Genomic DNA, 17,937 nt, shown 5'->3' on the forward strand with positions numbered 1-17,937 from the left:
AATTAATCCACAGATAAAAGGGTAAACCTAGTTAGTTTCCAGTAATCTCTCCTCCTTCAGTCTTCTTCTTCAGATTTTATATGGCGGCTGTCAACCAACTTTAAGGTGCATTACCACCACCAATAGGACTGGAATGTAGACCTCAGTTCTGCTTTCAATCACCCATATGTGTATATGCTCCTAAAAACCAATGAGAAGATGGGAGAGGCGGGACTTGCAGCCACATCAAGTGTCAAAAATAGAACCAAGTTATATTTTAGTGCCTGGCTACGCATACGCTCGTTGATGAGCATGAGCAGTTTAGATTACATGATTGAATAGTATGTGTAAATGTATTTATATATTTTGCAAAGCGGGCGGTGTGGTCAGCATGTGAGGCCAATGGTGACGTTGGTGGTGGTTGCATGGAGGAATGGGCCAAAATGGGTCAAATACCAGCAACAGTGTGTGGAAAACCTTATGAAGACTTACAGAAAACATTTGACCTCTGTCATTGCCAACAAAGGGTATATAACAAAGTATTGAGATAAACTTTTGTTATTGACCAAATACTTTTTTCCCACCATAATTTGCAAATAAATTCATAAAAAAATCCTACAATGTGATTTTGTCTGTCATAGTTGAAGTGTACCTATGATGACAATTACAGGCCTCTCTCATCTTTTTAAGTGGGAGAACTTGCACAATTGGTGGCTGACTAAATACTTTTTTGCCCCACTGTATATATATATATATATATATATATATTTTTTAAATGTGGTCACTGGCATACACACAATACCCCATAATGTCAAAGTGGATTTACGGTTTATGAAATGTTTACAAATGAATAAAAAATGTAAAGCTGAAATATCTTGAGCCATTAAATAAAGTTTAAAACAAATCTAATCAATCAAAAAGTAACACAATAAATGTAAATAAAAATAACAAGGCTCTATACAGGGGGTACTGGTACCGAGGCAATTTACGGGGGTACAGGTTAGTCGAGGTCATTTGTAAAGTGACTATGCATAGACAATAAACAGCGAGTAGCAGCATTGTAAAAACAAAGGGCTATTACATTTACATTTAAGTCATTTAGCAGACGCTCTTATCCAGAGCGACTTACAAATTGGTGCATTCACCTTATGACATCCAGTGGAACAGTCACTTTACAATAGTGCATCTAAATCTTAAAGGGGGGGGGTGAGAAGGATTACTTTATCCTATCCTAGGTATTCCTTAAAGAGGTGGGGTTTCAGGTGTCTCCGGAAGGTGGTGATTGACTCCGCTGTCCTGGCGTTGTGAGGGAGTTTGTTCCACCATTGGGGGGCCAGAGCAGCGAACATTTTTGACTGGGCTGAGCGGAACTGTACTTCCTCAGTGGTAGGGAGGCGAGCAGGCCAGAGGTGGATGAACGCAGTGCCCTTGTTTGGGGGTAGGGCCTGATCAGAGCCTGGAGGTACTGAGGTAGTATCCCTGAGGTAGGGATACTGGTCTGTAGTTGTTGACATCGGAGGGATCGAGTGTAGGTTTTTTCAGAAGGGGTGCAACTCTCGCTCTCTTGAAGATTGAAGGGACGTAGCCAGCGGTCAGGGATGAGTTGATGAGCGAGGTGAGGTAAGGGAGAAGGTCTCTGGAGAAGAGAGGAGGGGATAGGGTCAAGCGGGCAGGTTGTTGGGCGGCCGGCCGTCACAAGACGCGAGATTTCATCTGGAGAGAGAGGGGAGAAAGAGGTCAGAGCACAGGGTAGGGCAGTGCGAGCAGAACCAGCGGTGTCGTTTGACTTAGCAAACGAGGATCGGATGTCGTCGACCTTCTTTTCAAAATGGTTGACGAAGTCATCTGCAGAGAGGGAGGAGGGGGGAGGGGGAGGAGGATTCAGGAGGGAGGAGAAGGTGGCAAAGAGCTTCCTAGGGTTAGAGGCAGAAGCTTGGAATTTAGAGTGGTAGAAAGTGGCTTTAGCAGCGGAGACAGAAGAGGAAAATGTAGAGAGGAGGGAGCGAAAGGATGCCAGGTCCGCAGGGAGGCGAGTTTTCCTCCATTTCCGCTTGGCTGCCCGGAGCCCTGTAGCCAGTCTATGACTTGGGTGACTGGAGTCTTTGACAATTTTTTGGGCCTTCCTCTGACACCGGCTAGTATATATGTCCTGGATGTCAGGAAGCTTGGCCTTACGCACTACCCTCTGTATTGCCTCTCGGTCAGATGCCGAGAACAGTTGCCATACCAGGCTGTGATGCAACCAGTCAGGATGCTCTCGATGGTGCAGCTGTTGAACTTTTTGAGGATCTGGAGACCCATGCCAAATCCTTTCAGTCTCCTGAGGAAAGGTGTTGTTGTGCCCTCTTCACAACTGTCTTGGTGTGTTTGGACGATGATAGTTTGTTGGTGATGTGGACACCAAGGAACTTGAAACTCTCGACCCGCTCCACTTCAGTCCCATCAATGTTAATGGGGGCTTGTTGGTCCCTCCTTTTCCTGTAGTCCACAATCAGCTCCTTTGTCGTGCACACATTAAGAGGGAGGTTGTTGTCCTGGCACCACTCTGCCAGGTCTCTGACCTCCCTATAGGCGGTTTCATCCTTGTCGGTGATCAGGCCTACCACTGTTGTGTCGTCAGCAAACTTAATGATGGTGTTGGAGTCATGTTTGCCCACGCAGTCGTGGGTGAACAGGGAGTACAGGAGGGGACTAAGCACGCACCCCTTAGGGGCCCCAGTGTTGTGGATCAGCGTGGCAGATTTGTTGTTGTCTACCCTTACAACCTGGGGGCAGCCTGTCAGGAAGTCCAGGATCCAGTTGCAGAGGGAGTCCCAGGGTTGTTTAGTCCCAGGGTCCTTAGCTTAGTGATGAGCTTTGTGGGCACTATGGTATTGAACACTGAGCTGTAGTCAATGAACAGCATTCTCACGTACGTGTTCCTTTTGTCCAAGTGGGAAAGGGCAGTATTGCCTGCATCTGATGGTCACTCTGAGGGGAGGGAACAGTGGTGAGGCTTCCACTCTCCCTCCCTCTGCTATGGGTGGCAACAATGTCATACTCTTTATGACCAGAGTGCATCAGATAGATGGGCTACACTTATAGAGACAGAGGGGTGCTGTTTTGCTTGCTCTGATGCTTTCTCTGGTAAAATACATTCGGCCTTTTGCGAATTGAAGGAAAATTATGAAAACACAGAGAGAGGAAAGGTAAATTATTTGACATGTTTTTTCTTGGTCATTTTTTGTTGAAAGCCTGGCTTCCCTTGGCATCCATGAATATGTAGCCTTCTACATCTAGCTACATATTGAACATCCATCCTCTAAATCCAAGGGCACAATGTATGAATATATGGTTGGATTACAATCACCGGCCAGTACAGAGAATTAAGTAAAACCACAAGTAAAAATCACTGTCTCCATTCATGGCTAATTTAGGAAAGGGACACTTTTAGCTAGCTAGCTAGACACCGGAGGACAACAACACAATGAGATGCAACAATTCAAGTTGTTTCTGTCAATTATATATTTATCTTGACAAGATATGCTAGGAGTGAACGCAAATCCAAACTAACTTCCCCGCTCGCTCGGAATGCTTTCTCTCGTGAGATTACATGCAGCCTCTTGCGAATTGGAAGGAAATCATGAAAACACAGGAACTAAAGAAAATGTATTTTCTTGGTCAATTTTTGGGGAAAGCCTGGCTTCCTTTGGCATCCATGAATACACACCACTGAGTATCTCTGCATTATTTCTGCTTCATGCACCAATTCATCGATATTAAAAAACACACAAGCAGCTAATAATATCAACGCAAGCTTATCGGAGCTCTTTGCAGCTGCAGTGCTGGTTGTAGCCGTAGGCCTAAAAGTGCACATGATTTGCTCTCTAAGCCTGCTGGGTAGGCAGAGATCTACCTTCAGACACATGCAATTGTTAAAATTGGGAACACTTTGCCTTCCCGGCACTAGGGCTGCTGAATCAAGTCCACAGACTGCTAATAGCGCGAAAAATAGGAACGCAAGGCTTTTTTTCCCACATAAATGTTTGGTGATTGACTAGGAAATCCTTGGGAGATTGAATAGTGAGTTGGTGATCACTGTTATAGAGGGTGCAACGGGGTAGAGAGGGAGCATACTTCATTTAAGATCGCACAGGACACCAGATAAGATAGGAGAATCATACCAGATATGACAGACTGACCCGAGCCCCCCGGGCCGGCTGTCCAGCTCCTACCTTTCTTTTCTTTGGATTGGTGGATACATCTCATTATTGTAATCTCATTTTGAATATGCGATGAGGGTTGTTGACGTCAAACGCCTGTATTCAATGGAGAGAGAAGATATGCTACTAGCCCATTAATGAATATGCATAGCCATCTCGCGAGAACTCCGATATAAAGTGCTTTTTCTCAAAATGGCCTACTTATATCAGTACACTCGTGACAAGTTAAGCATTGCAAAACGTATATTCAATCAAATAAACCTCAAGTAGCATGTAAGATATAAAAAAAAATGTGTTGACCAAATTCAACACTCTTCTTGAATCCTTACTTGGTGGACGAAACAACAAAAGCGCCACTTGCTGGTGGGAGACCGATTTTTCGCTCTCTTCTCTCTGTTTATACAGACAAATATCACATGCGCACTAGCACAGTGCACAGGAAGCATGGTGAGCAGCGTCTACGTTGTCAAGTCATCCAAAAACATTGCAGACATTGGATAAAAATAAAATGTTAACATCTTCGGTTGTGAGTGATGGAAACAAGTCGGCCTCAGCGACAATTATTTGAATAATTCAATGGATGATTTGTGCACACGGGTGATGACTAAAGTGTCTTAAATCTCTATGTGACTGTTTTTGGAAATTGTATTTCTTGGCCGGGCGTCAATTAAACCGCAGTACCGAAGCAAAACTGTAGGAGCAGTCGAAACCGTCCCTTTAGACCGGAACCCTGGCCCATAGCTTGAGATGCGCATTATACTTCCTATTTTTCTGAAGTTCTTGTTTTTAAAATGGCGCCGTTAGACTTGGATAAGTATGTTGAGATTGCAAGACAGTGCAAATATTTACCAGAAAACGACTTAAAGGTGAGCATTAATATTATTTTTATTCGTGTACTTAACCAATACCCATATGTTAGTACATTCGCTCTGGCTATATCAATCATATTGCGACATCAATATGGCTGGCTAAGCTAGCATGATTTCCGACTTCAATTAAATGAAAGCAGCTAACGTTAGCCAGTACAGTAGCTTGCCTGTTAGCCGAACACGTCAAACCTTGGGATAACCACGATAGAATAGATGTATATTATTGCCATTAGAGATCTTGCTAACTAGTTAAACCTGTGAACTAGATATGCAGATGACTAACGTTAACGGTAGCTAACGTTCGTGGGCTAATGTCAGGTTCAGCCATGGTTTGTGAACTAACAGGCTAACGCGTTAGCTACGTAGGAGATTACTATATAGGAAGGATAATAGCTTTCAGCACATACATTTATAGTCAGCTAGCCAGCTTAGTATAGTACAGAGCAAATATTGGTGTCTTTCGAAAACGTAACGTTGTGACCTGAAACCACAACATTATTTCAGTATTGGTTAGCTAATGTGAGACGTATCAATCAGGGCCCAGGAAGTTGTAGCTAACTACCATTGCAAACCTAGTTTTAACAAATAACATGTGAAGAGGCTGGGTTGATCAACTCCACGATATGTACATCTGGTCCATTGATGTGATCGTGGAGTTGAGAAACCTGGATACCTATGAAGATGCCTCCCATTTAGAGAGGGTTTCTGATGATATGGCCAAATATTTGAAAATTGGCCAATTCAAAGATGGTCGTTTAGAAATAGCAGTAGGTCCAGTGTGCAAGCCTTATTATGCAGCCTAATAATTTTGTCATGTCTCATCCCTCTCAGAGATTATGTGACTATGTATGTGATTTGCTACTCGAGGAATCAAATGTTCAACCAGTATCCACTCCAGTCACTGTTTGTGGAGACATTCATGGCCAGGTAATATCCAATGTTCTTTTTGATACCATTCCCAAATTAATTCGTTCTTTAACTTTTTTTTTGTTTTGTTTCTACATTAAAAATCATCGTCCATGATTTTAAATGCATTATCCCAATGTGTGGTTGTTTTGTTTTAAATGATCAAACAAATCTACTGTGCACATTCTGAATATCCCCATTTTTATAGTAAATGTGAAATTCTCTTTCTGAACACTGTCTCCAGTTTTATGACCTATGTGAACTCTTCAGAACTGGCGGACAAGTTCCAGACACAAACTACATTTTTATGGTAAGTGGGAAGATGTATTATATTGTTCTGCCCTGCATTAAAAAAAATGGAATTTAGAACATAAGCTGGATCTGACTTGCGATTGATCTGAACCCTGGTCAATGCCTGTCTGTTTTGCCCAGGGAGACTTTGTGGACAGGGGATACTACAGCTTGGAGACATTCACGTACCTGCTAGCCTTAAAAGCCAAGTGGCCGGACCGCATCACGCTTCTACGAGGAAATCACGAAAGCAGGCAGATAACACAGGTGTACGGCTTTTACGGTGAGCAACATGCCTAATTGCTGGGGGCACATTAACTCTAACAACACATAAGACCATATGTATCCTTGTAGGGTCTCGTGCCATAGTTATTGGAACAATTGGTAACTAACCTGGTATCAAGAAGCAAACAAGTAGCTGAATTTCTAAGTTATTATGGTGTAATTACCATTTAACCTTGAGCTAAAATGAAATATTCCAGAAATTCTTCATATGTCCAAAAGGCTTATTTCTATCAAAGTGACCATTTATCCTTTGCCAAGACAATCTATCCACCAGACAGGTGTTGCATCTCAAGAAGCTGATTAACCTTTCTAGTGCAGGCGTTCCGCTAGCGGAACCCCTCGATAACATTCCGCTGAAAAGGCAGCGCACGAAATGTAGTAATATTTTTTGAAATATGTAACTTAAACACATTAACAAGTCCAATACAGCAAATGAAAGATAAACTTTACCCATCGTGTCCAATTTAAAAAATGCTTTACAGCGAAAGCACAACATAAACCCATCGTGTCCGATTTAAAAAATGCTTTATCTTTCATTTGCTGTATTGGACTTGTTAATGTGTGAAAGTTAAATATTTCAAAAAAATATTTTTACATTTCGTGCGCTGCCTTTTCAGCGGAATGTTGTCGAGGGGTTCGGCTAGCACTAAAAAGGTTAATCAGCTTCTTGAGATGCAACACCTGTATGTATATGTTAGATCACCACCAAGCAAAAAAACACAGCCATTTTTACAGCCAAAGAATGGACTCACAAAAAGCAGAAATATGGATAAAAATTAATCACTAACCTTTGATGATCTTCATCAGATGACATTCATAGGACATCATGTTACACAATACATGTATGTTTTGTTCGATAATGTGCATATTTATATCCAAAAATCTCAGTTTACATTGCGGAGTTGCGTGCAGTAATGTTTTGATTCCAAAACATCCTGTGATTTTGCAGAAATACTCATAAAACATTGATAAAAGATACAAGTGTTATTCACAGAGTTAAGGAGAAGTCTATCTTTAATCTCTTGCTCCTACCTGGCACGCAGGCGTCCCATCTAGAGCTCTGGAAATGCAAATGCGCTACGCTAAATGCTAATAGTACACATGCAGGGTATTGAATTAAAGCTACACTCGTTGTGAATCCAGGCAACAAGTCAGATTTTTAAAATGCTTTTCGGCAAAAGCACGAGAAGCTATTATCTGATAGCATGTAACACCCCAAAAGACCGGCAGGGGACGTAAACAAAATAATTAGCATGCTAATCATATGCATATACTATATTCCTGGCCTGAGTAACAGGGCGCTGAAATGTTGCGCGATTTTTAACAAAATGTTCGAAAAAGTAGGGGGTAGGATAAAAAAAAAAAAAAAACTTTACAGAAAAAGCATAATCTGAGAATGGCACTCAGAGACTAATCCAGCCAGAGAAATATCTGCAATTTTGGAGTCAACAGAAGTTAGAAATAACACAAAAAATATTCACTTACCTTTGATCATCAGAAGGCACTCCCAGGAATCCCAGTTCGGCAATAAATGACTGATTTGTTCCATAAAGTCCATAATTTATGTCCAAATAGCCACTTGTTGTTAGCGTGTTCAGCCCAGTAATTTATCTTTATGAAGCGCGAGCACTTCATCCAGACAAACTCAAAAGTTCTGTTACAGGTCGTAGAAACAAGTTAAACGATGTATGGAATCAATCGTTAGGATGTTTTTAACATAAAACATCAATAATGTTCCAACCGGAGAATTCCTATGTCTGAAGAAAAGCACTGGAACGAGAGGAAACTCTGTCGGGAGCGCGCGTCACGAGCCTGAGACACTCTGCCAGACCACTGACTCAAACTGGTCTCATGAGCCCCTCCTTTATAGTAGAATCCTCAAACCAGTTTTTAAAGACTGTTGACATCTATTGGAAGCCGTAGGAAGTGCAACTTCATTCCATAGACACTGTGTATTCGGTAAAGCTTTGAAAAACTACAAACCTCAGATTTCCCACTTCATGGTTGGATTTTTCTCAGGTTTTCGCCTGCCAAATGAGTTCTGTTATACTCAGACATCATTCAAACAGTTTTAGAAACTTCAGAGTGTTTTCTATCCAATCTAATAATAATATGCATATATTAGCATCTGGGAAGGAGTAGGAGGCAGTTCACTCTGGGCTATTCATCCAAAAGTGAGAATGCTGCCCCCTATGCCAAAAAGGCTAAACAGCATGATCATCACACAGGTGCAGCTTGGGTTGGGGACAATGAAAGGCCCCTTTAAAATGTGGAGTTTTGTCTCACAACACAATGCTACAGATGTCTCAAGTTTTAAGGGAGTGTGCAATTGGTATGCTGACTGCAGGATTGTCCACCAGAGCTTTTGTCAGAGAATTGAATGTTACTTTCTTTAATATAAAGCGCCTCCAACGTCATTTTAGAGAATTTGACAATACTACCAACCGGCCTCACAGCCGTAAACATGCCAGCCCAGGACCTCCACATCCGGCTTCTTCACCTGCGGGGTTGTCTGAAACCAGCCACCCGGACAGCTGATAAGACTGTGGGTTTGTACAATGGAAGAATATCTGCACATACTGTCAGAAACCATCTCGGGGAAGCTCATCTGCATGCTCTTCTGAGACCAGGGTCTTAACCTGACTGCAGTTCAGTGTTGTAATCGACTTCAGTGGGAAAATGCTCACCTTCGATGGCCGCTGGCATGCTGGAGAAGTGTGCTCTTCACGGATGAATCCCGGTTTCAATTGTACCAGGCAGACCGTGTGTATGGTGTCGTGTGGACAAGCTGTTTGCTTATATCATGATTGTGAACAGAGTGCCCCATGGTGGTGTTATGGTTATGGCAGCGGCATGCATAAGCAACGGACAACAAACATGATTGCATTTTATCAATGCCAATTTGAATGCACAGACAACATACCGTGACGAGATCCTGGGGCCATTGTCGTGCCATTCATCCGCCGCCATTACATATTTTATCATGACAATGCACAGTCCCATGTCGCAAGGATCTGTACACAATTCCAGGGTTTGCAAAAGGAGCTTGAGGTGCTTAAAGTATGTGAATTTGGCATTCTGAAATTTAAGTACTCAGACATTTTCTTAAGTTGGTACTTGAATTCAAATGAGAAGAACAGATAATGATCAAATACATTTATGAAAAACATTAGAAAAATGTATTGGTTTTGCTAATTCTAATTTGGGCTGAACTGACTTTGTTTTTTAAAATACTTATTTTGTACATAATGTTGCCGGTACCGTCTCTTATGACCGAAAACATTTACATTTGACATTTAAGTCATTTAGCAGACGCTCTTATCCAGAGCGACTTACAAATTGGATTTGAATCTAGGATAAGACTAAGAATGGATAAGAACTTCTGGACATCAGGACTGCTATTCCTCATCACGGACTGGCAGAATCCTTTTTTTTCCTTTAACGAGTCTGATGCGCCAGACGCAAATGATATACTGCTTTCTCGGAGACAGGCCCAGATTCCTGTGATTTGCATGAAGAGGAGGTGGAGAAAAAGGGGCCAACAGGTAGGCTGCCTTCTGAGAATTCGTAGGCGATCGAATAAACCCCACTTCCTTCCATTCTGCTAGCAAACGTGCAATCTTTGGAGAATAAAACTGATGACCTACGCGCAAGATCAAGCTACCAACGGGACATTCAAAACAGCAATATCTTAAGCTTCACAGAGTCATGGCTGAATGATGACACTATCAACATACAGCTGGCTGGTTATACGCTGTAATGGCAGGATAGAACAGCGGCGTCTGGTAAGACAAGGGGCAGAAGGCTATGTATTTTTGTAAATAACAGCTGATGCACGATATTTAAGTATGTCTCGATATTGCTCGTCTGAGGTAGCGTATCTCATGATAAGCTGTAGACCACATGATCTACCTAGAGCGTTTTCATCTATTTTTCATAGCTGTTTATATACCACGACAATCAGAGGCTGGCACTAAGACAGCATTGAATGGGCTGTATTCCACCATAAGCAACCAAGAAAACGCTCACCCAGAGGCGGCACTCCTAGTAGCCGGGGCCATTAATGCAGGGAAACTTAAATCCGTTTCACCAAATTTTCTATCAGCATGTTAAATGTGCAACCAGAAGGGGGGAGAACTCTGGACCACCTTTACTCCACACACAGAGACTCATTCAAAGCTCTCCCATGCCTTCCATTTGGCAAATCTGACCATAATTCTATCCTCCTGATTCCTGCTCACAAGCAAAAATTAAAGCGGGAAGCACCAGTCTAGATCAATAAATAAAGTGGTCAGGTGAAGCAGATGCTAGCACAGACTGGAATATGTTCTGAGATTCCTCTGATGGCATTGAGGAGTACACCGCATCAGTCATTGGCTTCATCAATAAGTGCATCGATGACATCGTCCCCACAGTGACCGTACGTACATACCCCAACCAGAAGCCATGGATTACAGGCAACAGCCACACTGAGCTTTCAAGGAGCGGGACTCTAACTCGGAAGCTTATAAGAAGTCCCACTATGCCCTCTAACGAACCATCAAACAGGCAAAGCATCAATACAGGACTAAGATCGAATCGTACTACACCAGCTCTGACGCTCACTCGTCGGATGTGGCAGAGCTTCCAAACCATTACAGACTTCAAAGGGAAGCACAGCCGTGAACTGCCCAGTGACACGAGCCTACCAGACGAGCTAGGCTCGCTTCGAGGAAAATAACACTGAAACATGCATGAGAGCACCAGCTGTTCCGGAGACTGTGTGATCATGCTCTCCGCAGCCGGTGTAAGTAAGACCTTTAGACAGGTCAACATTCACAAGGCCACAGGTCCAGATGGATTACCAGGACGTGTACTGCAAGCATACGCTGACCAACTAGCAAGTCTCTTCACTGACATTTTTTAACCTCTCCTTGTCCGAGTCTGTAATACCAACATGTTTTAAGCAGACCATCATAGTGCCTGTGCCCAAGAACACTAAGGTAACCTGCCTAAATTACTACCGACCCGTAGCACTCGCGTCTGTAGCCATGAAGTGCTTTGAAAGGCTGATCATGGCTCACATCAACACCATTATTCCAGAAACCCTAGACCCACTCCAATTTGCATACCGCCCTAACAGATCCACAGATGATGCAATCTCTATTGCACTCCACACTGCCCTTTCCCACCTGGACAAAAGGAACACCTATGTGAGAATGCTATTCATTGACTACAGCTCAGCGTTCAACACCATAGTGCCCCCAAAGCTCACCAATAAGCTAAGGACCCTGGGACTAAACATCTCCCTCTGCAATTGGATCCTGGACTTCCTGACGGGCTGCTCCCTGGTAGTAAAGGTAGGTAACAACACATCCTCCATGCTAATCCTCAACACAGGGGCCCCTCGGGTGCGTGCTCAGTCCACTCCTGTACTCACTTGTTCACTCATGACTGCACGGCCAGGCACGACTCCAACACCATCATTAAGTTTGCTTATGACACAACAGTGGTAGGCCTGACCATCGATGAGACAGCCTATAGGGAGGAAGTCAGAGACCTGGCCGTATGGTGCTAGGACAACAACCTCTCTCTCAATGTGATCAAGACTAATGAGATGATTGTGGACCACAGGAAAAAGAGGACCAAGCATCTCATCGACGGGGCTGCAGTGGAGCAGGTTGAGAGCTTCAAGTTCCTTGGTGTCCACATCACCAACAAACTAACATGGTCCAAGCACACCAAGACAGTCGTGAAGAGGGCACGACAAAACCTATTCCCCCTCAGGAGACTGAACTTATTTGGCATGGGTCCTGAGATCCTCAAAAGGTTCTACAGCTGCACCATCAAGAGCATCCTGACTGGTTGCGCATCACTGCCTGGTATGGCAACTGCCCGGCCTCCGACCGCAAGGCACTACATAGGGTAGTGCGAACGGCCCAGTACATAACTGGGGCCAAGCTTCCTGCCATCCAGGTCCTCTATACCAGGCAGTGTCCGAGGAAGGCCCTAAAAATTGTCAAAGACTCCAGCCACCCTAGTCATAGACTATTCTCTCTGCATCCGCACGGCAAGCGGTACCGAAGCGCCAAGTCAAGCTCCAAGAGACTTCTGAACAGCTTCTACCCTCAAGCCATCAGACTCCTGAACACTAATCAAGTGGCTGCCCAGACTTTTTGCATTGTCCCACCTCTCCCCCTCTCTTACGCCGCTGCTAATCTCTGTTGTTATCATCTAGGCATAGTCACTCTATTAACTACCTATATGTACATATTACCTCAACTAACCGGTGCCCCCGCACATTGACTCTGTACTGGTACCCCCTCCTATATAATCTCGCTATTGTCATTTTACTGCTGCTCTTTAAGTACTTTTTGCTATTTTTTTTTCAACTGCATTATTGGTTAAGAGTCTGTAAGTAAGCATTTCACTGTGACTATTAAAATTAGATTTGACGCCGCCAAACCTCACATCAATGGCTAAAATGCCGGGCAAATGTAGATTCGTCACTACTCAGATGACAAAATAATCCGTACTGATTTACCACTCACGTATTGAGTAAATAAGTAGTGAAACAATGTATTATTGAGTAGAACTTATAGGGTAGTGATAAATACTATGGTAGTTGTTTTTCCTTTCATGCGGTTGGGGCGATACACTGCCATCTGTTGGTGACCAGAAACAATTCTATAACTTTAAGTATTACAAATTGATGGCCCTTGAAAATATTAGTGCTTGAAAAAGTCCTTGAATTTGATTTGCCACTGTCTGTACGAACACTGTAATTCTTGGAGTTCTTCCATGGCCTGCGTACTCACCCAACATGTCACCCATTGAGTATGTTTGGGATGATCTGGATCAATATGTACCACAGCGTGTCTCAGTTCCCACCAATATCCAGCAACTTCACATAGCCATTGAAAAAGAGTGGGACAAAAATTCCACAGGCCACAATCAACAGCCTGATCAACTCGATGCGAAGGAGATGTTTTGCACTGTATGAGGCAAATGGTGGTCACACCAGATACTGACTGGTTTTCTGACCCCTGCCCCAATTGTTTTTTAAAGTTATCTGTGACCAATAGATGCATATCGGTATTCCCAGTCGAGTGAAATCCATAGATTAGGGCCTAATTAATTTCTGATTTCCCTACATTTTATTATTTAACTAGGCCAGTCAGTTTAGAACTAATTCTTATTTACAATGACTGCCTACCCCAGCAAACCCTAACCAGGACAATGCTGGTTAAATTGTGTGCCGCCCTATAGGACTCCCAATCACGGCCGATTGTGACACAGCCTTGAATCTAACCAGGGTCTGCAGTGACACCTCTCGCGCTGATATGCCGTGCCTTTGACCTCTGTGCCACTAGGGAACACATAAATGTGAACTGTAACTCAGTTAAAATTTTGAAATTGTTGCGTCTTATGCTTATAGTTTCGTTCAGTGTAAAAAACATAATAGTAATAAGTGCTGCCAAATTTGTAAAGTGTTCTCGATTTTTACCTGTTATTTTTTGCAGATGAGTGCCAAACTAAATATGGAAATGCAAATGCGTGGCGATACTGCACTAAAGTGTTTGACATGCTAACAGTAGCGGCTGTAAGTCCAATCACCATGACCATTCACACTTCTTTGAATACATGTGCTTTATCTATCTTACATTTTCCCACACATATGAATCAATCACTTACAGAGTTTCTTACCACAGTTGATAGACGAGCAGGTCCTTTGTGTGCATGGTGGTCTTTCACCTGACATCAAGACCCTGGACCAGATCCGCACAATCGAGCGCAACCAAGAGATTCCCCACAAGGGGGCCTTCTGTGACCTGGTGTGGTCGGACCCAGAGGATGTGGACACCTGGGCCATCAGTCCGCGAGGTGCAGGCTGGCTGTTTGGTGCCAAGGTCACTAATGAGGTAAACGCATCAAATTGTCCTGAGTAGAGGGCTGACTACTACAGCTTATAATGATGATATGAATAGACTTAGACGGTAGGCTTGGGTGGTATATACAGTATACCGGGATATTTTGAAATACCAAAGGTATGATTTTCAATACAGTAAAAATGCTCGGGGTTTGCATGCTACGCAACTGCTTATAAAATATAATTTATTTGGCACATCTTAGATAGTTAACTTATCTCCAGTTCAGGGCTCCAGTTATGCATTTGGTTCTCTAACTTGCTAGCTTGTAAGGTCAAGCTTCTTGGTTATAGCAGAGACAATCACCTCCTGGATCACGATCCCTGCTGCCCAATTTGTTTTGTGCATTTTTGTGTTTTTTTTGTCTTTTTCAATTTGAAAGAGAGACCTATGTTGAATACTGAGCTCATCTGTGGTTCTGTTTGACCCATTTCAGTTTGTTCACATCAATAATCTGAAGCTGATTTGCCGTGCACACCAGCTGGTCCACGAGGGCTACAAGTTCATGTTTGACGAGAAGCTGGTGACTGTGTGGTCCGCGCCCAACTACTGTTACCGCTGTGGAAACATTGCCTCCATCATGGTCTTCAAAGACGTGAACACCCGGGAGCCCAAGCTGTTCCGCGCCGTGCCTGACTCGGAGCGGGTCATCCCTCCCAGAACAACAACACCTTATTTCCTCTAATCACAAGAGCCATTTTGCTCACTCCAAAAACAGCCCGTTGCCTCTTTCCCTCACCAATTTCCCGTTTGCTGTCTTAAGGAAGTGGATAGGTGAAACTAAGAAATGACAATACAATTGCTTCACCTTGGTCTGGTCCAGAACTATCCATAGCTCCTACCTCTTCAGTGTTTACAGATCTGAGGGAATGAGATGTGTATAAGCAACATGATGTAAGCTCCCCTAAGCCTCATTGAAAGGTTGAGCTGTCACTATTTTGTTTACATCCGTCTCATCCCTTTAGATCTGCAAAAACCTAAGTGATAGATGCTTCTGGACTGAATCTTGTAATACTTTTAGGGGATCTATCTATATTTCTTAAACCTATCTGGTTTGTTGTCATCTGCAAAGGGTTAGTGGTTTTGGGACTGGGCTATTGTCCCCACTGTCAACAATCCCCTCCCACCCCCCCAAGCTTCTCCCAATTGAACTTGCATTTCTCGATCTGTTATATTGAACATTTTCTTTCTTGAAATATCCCACCTCAGTCCTGCCTCATTCCCATGATAGTATTTGATGTTGCCAAATGCATATTTGTTTTTGTAGATTAACATTGTTGCATTGGATGGATGAATTGACTCAATAGTACTGTTGGCCCTTCATTTCATTTGAAGCCCTATCTCTATACTTCACCCCAATACTCCTGATTTTAATTTCTAATCCCTCAAATTCTATTTGATGTGAGTAAATGGGACACGCTGTTCCTATTAAATGTAATTGTAGCCAACAGTATATTTGTATGAATGTTTTGCAGCTTTGTGCACATTCAACGGTCATTCATCTACTCTGCTCCTTTATAGGGATATTATCATAGGCTGTCACGGATTGAATTCCTTGAATTGCACTGTGTCTCAGAATTCCATGTTAACTATTGAATGGAATTCAGTGATGTGAGTTTTATCGTTCCAACTGGGTCGATATTGCAATTACGCTAAAGGCATATCAGACCTGATACTATGAACTCTCAGCTGTAATCTATAGAAGAAAACAGTACCGCATGAGGACAAAACTATCTTCACAGATATTATTTCCACAGAAGACAGCAACTTAAGTATGCTGCTGCTGTTTTTTAAACCAGATCAGGGTGATTGGGGAGGGGATAAGTCTTGGACTGTGTGGGCGATTAGGCTTTTGTACATTGAAATAATTGTATTGATTATTTCTCCTATTTTTTTTCTGATTTGTTGTATTTTATTATTGTAGACCGCTATCAACCTACCAATTGAAAATAAAAAGCCTTTAACTTAAGTACCTGTTTATTTTGTTAAAATATCCAATGGTGGTTGCTGCATTTGTGGCAGACCAGCTGGCATTCTGACGAGAATACGTTGGTGTGCAAATAAACCGCCAGTCACTAGAGAACAAACTGGATGAGCTCCGTTTGAGACTATTCTATCAACGGGACCTGAAGAACTTTAATATTCTATGTTTTATGGAGTTTTGGCTGAACAAGAACATGGATAATATACTTCTGGCTTTTCCATGCATTGTCAAGACTGGTCAGCATCCTCAGGTAAGATGGGGGGGTATGTCTCTTTGTTAACCAACTGGTGCATGATCTCTAATGTTTTTGCATGCTTGAGTCCCCAAACCTCATGATAAGCTGCAGACCATGTTATTTACCATGAGAGTTTTCATCTATTTTTCGTAGCTGTCCATTTTACCACCACCAAACCAATGCTGTCACTAAGACCACACTCGACGAGCTGTATAGGTCCATAAGCAAACAAGAAAATGCACACCCGGAGGCGGTGCTTTTAGTGGCCGGTGATTTTAATGCAGGGAAACAGAAATCCGTGTCCACGTCCCTAAGGATCTTTCATGATCCAGACACATCAACATGGTCATGAGGGCACGACAATGCCCCTTCCACCTCTGGAGGCTGAAAAGATTTGCCATCGGCCCTCAGATCCTCAAATTCTGCAGCTGCACCACTGAGAGCACCTTGAACGGCTGCATCACCGCTTGGTATGGCAACTACTTGGCATCTGACTGCAAGGGACTACAGAGGGTAGTGCGTATGGCCAAGTACATCACTGGGGCAGGGAGTTCGCTAGGTCCCTGCCATCAAGTTTCCAGTTGTCTTGAAAGCACCGCATCATAAGTCCAGAGAATGCCAGACTGATGACAGTTTGACAAATTTTGCCCAGAATGACTGCTGCACCACTTTCCTGTTCAAGTGAGGTGAGTCCAAAAATGTCTTGCTGCTGCATAAATGTAATATTCCAGGGAGATATGTATACTGTAGCTAAGAAAATAATACTAAGTGTATGTTGTGTAGTAAGCTGTTAGTAACCCATGTGCCTCACCCTAATAATTTGGTCACTTTCCCCCACATAACTTAGCCTACTGTTCTGACTTGGTTGGTGGTGCACATGTAGCCTATAGCCTGTTTTAGAGAAATGTAATCATAAAATATTGTAAGAGCTTTCATTGCTTATATGCCCCCTTTATTTATCCTACGGTTCTGATTTGGTGTACAGGGAGAATACTGTAAGAATGGCCCATGTTATGAATTCTATTGCTGTATGTTTCAAAAGTGCTGAACTAATGGTTATATTGACTATGTCCGTCCTAGCTCGCTCATTATCAATCGAAATTACGGATTGTCTCTTGTCCGCTTGTCGTCCCCTTATGTCATAGTTTGTACATCTGAATTGTTAGTAGGAACCACATTTGTTTAAGCAAGTCAGCCATGTTATTTTTTTTCGGGCAGTAAATGAGGCTGAATGAACTGTTTCGCTGCCAGACAAGGATTCACTCTGTGGTGCTGAAAA

General features: G+C 43.0%; 1 protein-coding gene across 1 annotated transcript; it reads left to right on the plus strand.

The window, feature by feature from the left end:
• Nucleotides 1–4,640: 4,640 nt before the first annotated feature.
• Nucleotides 4,641–16,408, plus strand: LOC123989415 (serine/threonine-protein phosphatase 6 catalytic subunit). The gene is made up of 7 exons (XM_046290416.1): nt 4,641–5,047; nt 5,882–5,977; nt 6,201–6,266; nt 6,389–6,530; nt 14,035–14,114; nt 14,224–14,433; nt 14,876–16,408. The coding sequence occupies exons 1-7, from the start codon at nt 4,973–4,975 to the stop codon at nt 15,122–15,124; spliced, it is 918 nt and encodes a 305-aa protein (XP_046146372.1). The 5' UTR covers nt 4,641–4,972; the 3' UTR covers nt 15,125–16,408.
• Nucleotides 16,409–17,937: the final 1,529 nt, after the last annotated feature.

The sequence above is a fragment of the Oncorhynchus gorbuscha genome, linkage group LG11 (assembly GCF_021184085.1).
Source record: "Oncorhynchus gorbuscha isolate QuinsamMale2020 ecotype Even-year linkage group LG11, OgorEven_v1.0, whole genome shotgun sequence".
NCBI lineage: Eukaryota > Metazoa > Chordata > Actinopteri > Salmoniformes > Salmonidae > Oncorhynchus > Oncorhynchus gorbuscha.